The 7,292-nt window shown below is 40.0% G+C and overlaps 1 protein-coding gene across 1 annotated transcript; it reads left to right on the forward strand.

Annotated features, from left to right (window-relative positions):
* The first annotated feature begins 242 nt into the window (after positions 1–242).
* LOC107465688 (uncharacterized) lies at positions 243–1,004 on the forward strand. The gene is made up of 2 exons (XM_016084659.1): positions 243–475; positions 638–1,004. Exons 1-2 carry the CDS (start codon positions 243–245, stop codon positions 1,002–1,004), a joined length of 600 nt encoding a protein of 199 aa, XP_015940145.1.
* Positions 1,005–7,292: the final 6,288 nt, after the last annotated feature.

A 7,292-nucleotide genomic window follows, 5' to 3' on the forward strand; every position in this document is an offset into this window, starting at 1 on the left:
CAGTTCGTTCCCAATAGAGCCTAGGGAGTGGACTGACTGTGCTTTATTGCATACTCTCTTATCTGTTTCATGCTTATAGGATATCTATATGATTTGTGTTGCATGATTGTCTCTGTGTTTTCATTCTGGAAATGTTCACACTTGACTTGAAGTGTTAAGACTGATCACCTTAATAATGATTGTTTGGTGTGAACAGGACCACGATGGGTTCATGGAGATGAGGCAGTGAACATGAAACGTTTATGACTACCATGAACGCTGTGGCTGAGGCAGTGCACAAGGCTGCACTAGCAGCGGCTAGGGCTGTTGATCGTCTTGGAGTGAGAAATGGGAATGAGAATGAGCATGGAGAAGATAGTGGAAATGATGAAAATAACTTAGGGCATCTCGAAAGACCTATGACCCTTGCGGCTTTTCTGAAGGTTAAACCGCCTAAGTTTAAAGGTACACTCATTGCAACTGATGCTGACAACTGGTTTTGAGCTATCGAACGATCACTATGAGCACAGCATGTTTCGAAAGGCCAACACGTGGAGTTTGCTACTTATATGCTGGAAGGAGAAGCTGAGCATTGATGGCAGGGGATACAGCGACTGTTTCAACAAGATGAAGGCAATATTCCTTGGAATACTTTTAGGGATGAATTTTATAAGAAGAATTTTCCGAGGACAGCTCGTGACGCTAAGAAGATGGAACTTATGCAACTGAAGAAGGGTAACACAACTGTTGCAGAATATGCCCGTAAGTTTGATGACTTGTGCCGTTTCTCCAAGATCTACCTAGGGAATCCTGTTGATTTTGAAGAATGGAAGTGTTTGAAGTTCGAAGGGGGCCTTCGTGAGGATCTGATGAGTTCAGTAGTTCCGTTGGAGATACGAAATTTTGCTGAGCTGGTTAATAAGTGTAAGTTAGTGGAAGAATGTGCTAAGAAGTTAATTGCCTCTAAAGCAAGTCGTCAAGGATTTCCACCAAGGAACTATAATAGTTACAGTTGGCAACCATGAAGGACCAACTCTAAAACATCCGGTGTGCCACAGTGAAGAAACCCACAAGCTGGTAACGTTCCTACTCGCTCTACGGGTGGAAATGGAGGTAGACCAAGGCAGGATAATGGTAAACAACCTCAACAGGCACTGGTGAATACTGCATGTAGGCAGTGTGGAAAGGATCATGGTACCAGGCATTTCCAAATTAGAACATTTACTTGTTACAATTATGGAGAACCGGGACACTTGGCGAGGAGTTACCCAAAAGGACTTTCCCGAAATCCAATACGGACCCAGCAATAAGGCCGAGTGTTTGCATGACTGCTGATGATGCTATACAATCAGACGCCCTGATCCAAGGTCAGTGTTATGTCAAAAATCGATTTCTAACTATGCTGTATGACTCGGGTGCATCGCATTCCTTTATTTCTTTAACTGTTTCTCGTGAGTTAGGACTAGATTTTTCTGAGTTGAACTTTGATCTAGTTGTCCATACACCTGCATCCCAAAATGTTTTGACTAGTTTAGTGTGCCTGCAAGTACCATTCACTATTAGGAACAAAACTTTTATACATGATCTAATCTGTTTACCTTTATGTGGTTTAGAAGATATTCTAGGATTAGATTGGTTGTCCAAGTATCATGTTTTCCTTGATTGCTTTGAAAGAACTGCTGTTATTCCGTCTGATAGTTTAGATATTAAACCATTTCTGTCATATACTTTATATCTGAATTCTGTAAAACTTACCTTAGACGGGAGTGATTGTGAGGGGTACGTTCTGTTAGCGGCTAGCTCGAATGACAATGAATTAAGCTTAGAAAGAATCCGAGTGGTGAAGGAATTTCCTGATGTTATTCCTGACGATATACCTGAATTTCCTCCTCAGCGAGAGATAGAATTCAGTATTGAACTAGTACCTGGAATCGGACCGATTTCCATAGCACCGTACTGGATGTCACCACTAGAACATACGAAATTAAAGAAGCAGTTGGATGAGCTACTTGGAAAGAAATTTATTCGTCCCAGTGCATCACCTTGGGGAGCTTCGGTATTGCTTGTAAAGAAGAAGGATGGTGGAATGAGACTTTGCGTAGATTATCGACAGTTAAATAAAGTCACTATCAAGAACAAGTATCCACTTCCACGGATAGATGATTTGATGGATCAGTTGAAAGGTGCAACTGTGTTCTCGAAGATTGATTTGCGATCGGGCTATCACTGGATTCGAGTGAAAGAGTTAGATATACTGAAGACTGCATTTAGAACTCGATATGATCACTATGAGTATACGGTTATGTCTTTTGGACTAACTAATGCTCCTACGATTTTCATGGATTACATGAATCGTATTTTCCGTCCGTACCTTAATCAATTCGTAGTAGTTTTCATAGACGATATTCTCATCTATTCGAAGACAGAAAGAGAGCCTGAAGAGCATCTAAGGACTGTATTGCAGATATTGAGGACTCAAAAATTATATGCTAAACTATCAAAGTGCAAATTCTGGACAGAGAAGGTGACGTTTTTGGAACATGTTATATCACAGGGAGGAATTGCAGTGGATCCTTCAAAAATTGAAGCAGTAGTGCAGTAGGAACCACCTACGACCATTACAGAAGTTCGGAGTTTTCTCGGACTTGCTGGCTGTTACTGGAGGTTCATCAAATGATTTTCACAGATAGCCTTACCTTTGACTTACCTTACACGAAAGGAAGTTCCATTTATCTGGACGGCAGAGTGTGATAGAAGTTTCAAGATGCTTAAGGAAAAGCTAACAATTGCACCTGTATTAGTACTACCCGATCCGCAGAAACCTTTTGAAGTATATTGTGACGCTTCCCATAAAGGACTTGGATGTGTGCTGATGCAAGACAAAAATGTGATGGCTTATGCTTACTGGCAGCTGAGACCTCATGAACGAAATTATTCGACGCATGACTTGGAATTGGCTGCAGTGGTGTTTGCTCTGAAGATCTGGAGGCACTATTTGTATGGCGCTCAACTAGAAGTTTTCTCTGACCACAAAAGTTTAAAGTATATATTTGACCAGAAAGATCTTAATATGCGACAGCGAAGGTAGATGGAGTTCCTGAAGGACTATGATTTTATGCTAAGTTATCACCCAGGAAAAGCGAACGTGGTGGCAGACGCCTTGAGCAGGAACAATTTGAGTATCTCTTGGATAATGATAAAAGAAGAGAAGCTACTTGCGGAATTTGAGGACCTTAAGTTAGCTATGACTGAGATGTCAAGTGGAGTCCATTTGGCGCAGTTGCATATAACACCAGATTTTAAGATTAGGATTCAACAAGCACAAGCACAGGACTCAGAAATGATGACGATGCTGAGACGGATGAAAGTAGAGGAACCAGAAACTGTAAGACTAGATCGTAGCAGTCTCTGTTGATACAAGAACAGAATTTGTGTGCCTAGCTTTGGAGATTTGCGGCAAAGGATTCTTGCAGAAGCTCATCAAAGTAGAATTTCTATGCATCCTGGAGTAACAAAGATGTATCAAGATTTGAAACAAATGTTCTGGTGGCCGGGCTTAAAAAAAGAGGTAGCTGATTATGTCTCAAAATGTTTAACCTGCCAGAAGGTGAAAGTGGAACACCAGAAACCGTCAGGAACCCTGCAACCCTTAGAAATACCACAATGAAAATGGGAGCAGATCGCTATAGATTTTGTCACGTGATTGCCAAGGACCTCAACAGGACATGATGCCATTTGGGTAATTGTGGACAGGTTGACAAAATCAGTGTACTTCCTTCTGATTCGTGTTGACTATACATTAGAAAGGCTGGCACAGATATATATTCAAGAAATCATACGATTGCACAGAATACCTTCGTCAATTATTTCAGATCGAGATCCGAGGTTTACTTCCAGATTTTAGGGAGCTTTAAAAAAAGCTTTAGGAACAGAAATGCATATGAGTACAGCATACCATCCTCAGACAGACGGACAATCAGAGTGGACAATCCAGACATTAGAAGACATGCTAAGTGATGACATGTCATCATATACCTATTTTTCTATGCTTTTTCATACAAGAAATTGATGATTTATGCTTAAATATTGAATGCTTTTATACTTAAGTGGTATATTTCCTTGACCTTTTAATTTTATAAATCTTGTAGGAAATAAGAAGAAAAAGAAGCAAAGAAGCACAAAAAAAGGAGAAAAAAAGAGCTTTGGGGCACACTTTGAAGTTGGGGCACACTTTGGAGCCTTAGGCCATGCTTTTAAAAGCGTGGCCCATGACCAAATTAAAGAAGAAAACAACCGGCACGCACACTACAGAATCATGATGAAACAAAGTGAGGTTGGAGCAAATTTTCGCTAAGTTAAAATCTGGCCGCTCACAGCATGACCATGCCTCCTTCAAAGGGCTATAACTTGAGCTACAGACGTCCAATTGATGTGCTATCAGTTGCGTTGGAAAGCTGACATTCAGAGCTTTCCAACGATATATAGCAATCTATATTTGGCGTAAAATTGAGGCAGAAACGGAAGGCATCTTTAAGGACCAAAAATAAGCGGAAATAAACCAATGTGCTTCCACCAAGGTTCGAAGCTGGAGCCTCACCCCAAAGCAAGTAGCGCTCATTTTTCTGCTCTGCCCTCTTGGAGAGCAGGGCAATGTCGTGTTTCTCTTCATGAAGAACCAAGGAAAATTGCTCCCCCAATTGCTTGTCACAAGAATCGAACACGGCACCATGAGGAAGCAAGAAACTAGGCCTTACTTTGGTGCCAAGAAAACCAAGGAAAAGAAGTAGCGTGTGCATCCACCAAGTTTCGAACTTGGAACTTCACTTTTGGAAACATTGCCCTGCCCTCCGCGAGGGCAGGGCAGCATTTTGTGGTGCACGGCCAGCACCAGATTGGCGCACCAAGGAAGCTTCGGCAGCATCAGCACGCACGCACGGGCATCATTCTAGCGCACCAAAAAAACTCTGCCCTGCCCTCCACAAGGGCAGGGCAGCATCCTGCAGCACCAACTCGCACCATACGCACGCACCATGGGCCAGACGCATCATTTTCTGCCCTGCCCTCCACAAGGGCAGGGCAGCCTCCTGGGAGCAACATATGGGCCAAAATTCAATTTAATTCAATTCCTCACCAAATTGAATCAAAGCCAACCAAACCCATTTCTCCTCAAATCCAAAGCAAGCAAAGCCCACATCATCACTCAAAGGCACATGGATCAATTAAATTAGGATTTTCATTTTTGTAATTTGTTTTAATTTTATTTTCATTTTTTACTTTGTAAAGCCTATATAAAGGCATCAATTAGAGCTCAGAAGGGAGGCTGGCTCCATTAGGGAGTAGTAGATAGCTCTCTCTTTCAATTTTCCTTTCTGCTTAAATTTTGGATCAAGAATTGAAGGAATTCTGTTTCAATTCTCCATCTGAAATTCATTTGTGTTCTTCTGCATAATTCAAGTGAATTAAGGATTTGAACCAAAACTCTCTTTACTGCTTTCATCTTTTTTCCTTTTGCAATTGTTCTTGGTTGGATCAAGGAAGGAATTGAGATCTAGACTTGTTTTCTAGTCTCTTTGATTTCCTGAGATCTTCAATCTCATTTGGAAATTAAAATTGAATTTAATTTCTGTTTGCTTCTTCAAGCAATTCTACTTTCTGTTTAAGATTTGTTGCAGGTTACTCTTCTGCTTGATTGCTCCTTACATTCTCTTGTTGAATTTTAATTCCCAGCACCCAAGTCCTTTTACTTTTCATGCAATTTAATTATTCTGCAATTATTATAAGTGCTGCTTGTTGCTTTCCTTTAAATTTCCTGCACCCAAACCCCTTTACTTTTCATGCAATTTACTTTTCTTGAAATTTAAGTTTCAGCTCTTTTACTTTCTTGTTCTTTAAGTTTCCTGCAATTTTATTTTCTACATCTTTTAAATTCCTTGCAATTTACTTTTTGTTGATCAACTTCACACTTGCAATTTACTTTTTGATTGATTAACTTCACACAATTCACTCAATGTTAGCTTGACTAAACTAATCACCCACTAAAGTTGCTTGATCCATCAATCCCTGTTGGATTTGTGTGTTGGAAATTCGTTTTCCGCAAAAACACCATCAAGTTTTTGGCGCCGTTGCCGGGGATTGATTAGATCAACAATGATTAAGTGGGTGAGAAGTCTAGATCAAGCATTTTTTTTGTTCTCGGTCTTAAAGTTGAAACCAAGGTGTTTGTGTTTTTGCCTCACTAAGCAAAACTCATATCTGATATGAGTAATTTCAATTTTCATTGGTGTTGTGTTCTACAAAATTCAAATGGAGTTCACCTCATCTTTTAATCAAACAAACTTCATGGGATATTGCCCACCATCACAATATGATTCAAGTCATTATTCTAATGATGGTTGGGAATATCACCAAGAAGATACAAATTCTGAGCACTCCAATCCATGGAGATTTGCTTCAGAACCCCAAGATGAGCAAGAAAATCATGAGGGATACCAACCACCACCACAAAATGATTCATATCATTATCCTCATGGTGGATCACAGAATGACTTATATCATTATCCTCATGGTGTCTGGACATATCAAGAAGAATGTGAATAATCAGTTAAAATGGGACACCTCTCAGAGACACAATATGATCCAGATTTTGATGAGTCTAACAACTACTCATATTGTGGCTGGGAAAGTCAAAATCAAAGAAATCTTAGTAATCCATACTGTAATGAGTTCAATAATTCTTCAAATCGTGATTCAGAGAATCTCCTTCAAAAGTCCAGAGGATTCTTTGAAAGACAAGAACAAGCCTGGAAAAGGAAAGAAATCCTCCGTCAGAGGACAAATGAGCACCTGGAGAACATAAGGAAACACTTAGAACCATCAAACAGTAAAAATCAATTTGTGAGAGAGGAAGTGAAAAAACAAGAACAAAAGGTCCTTGTGTCAAGTGAAATTGCAATGAAAGATGAGGAACATGAGCCAAGGATTTTATATTCACAAAAGTCACTTGAGGTGACAAAGAAACATGAACACTCACAACCCTCACAAACTTCCCTTGAATCTGTGATCGAAAAATATGAAGAGGAGATGAAGAAATCTTGGGAAGAACAACAAACCTCCTCCATAAAAGAACTATTAAGTCAAATGTTGAGTGCAAAGAAAGGAGTGGAGGAGCAAGAAAGTGAGGAAGTCATTCCAGAAAAGTCACATTCAATTGAAGTGGAAAAGTGCAAAGAGGAAAAGCTCATGGAACCACCAATGCAAAAGGCCCTAGATGAATACAAAACTCCAATAATCACACAGCAACCAAGTCTTGAATC

Source organism: Arachis duranensis, chromosome 9 (assembly GCF_000817695.3).
Source record: "Arachis duranensis cultivar V14167 chromosome 9, aradu.V14167.gnm2.J7QH, whole genome shotgun sequence".
Lineage (NCBI taxonomy): Eukaryota > Viridiplantae > Streptophyta > Magnoliopsida > Fabales > Fabaceae > Arachis > Arachis duranensis.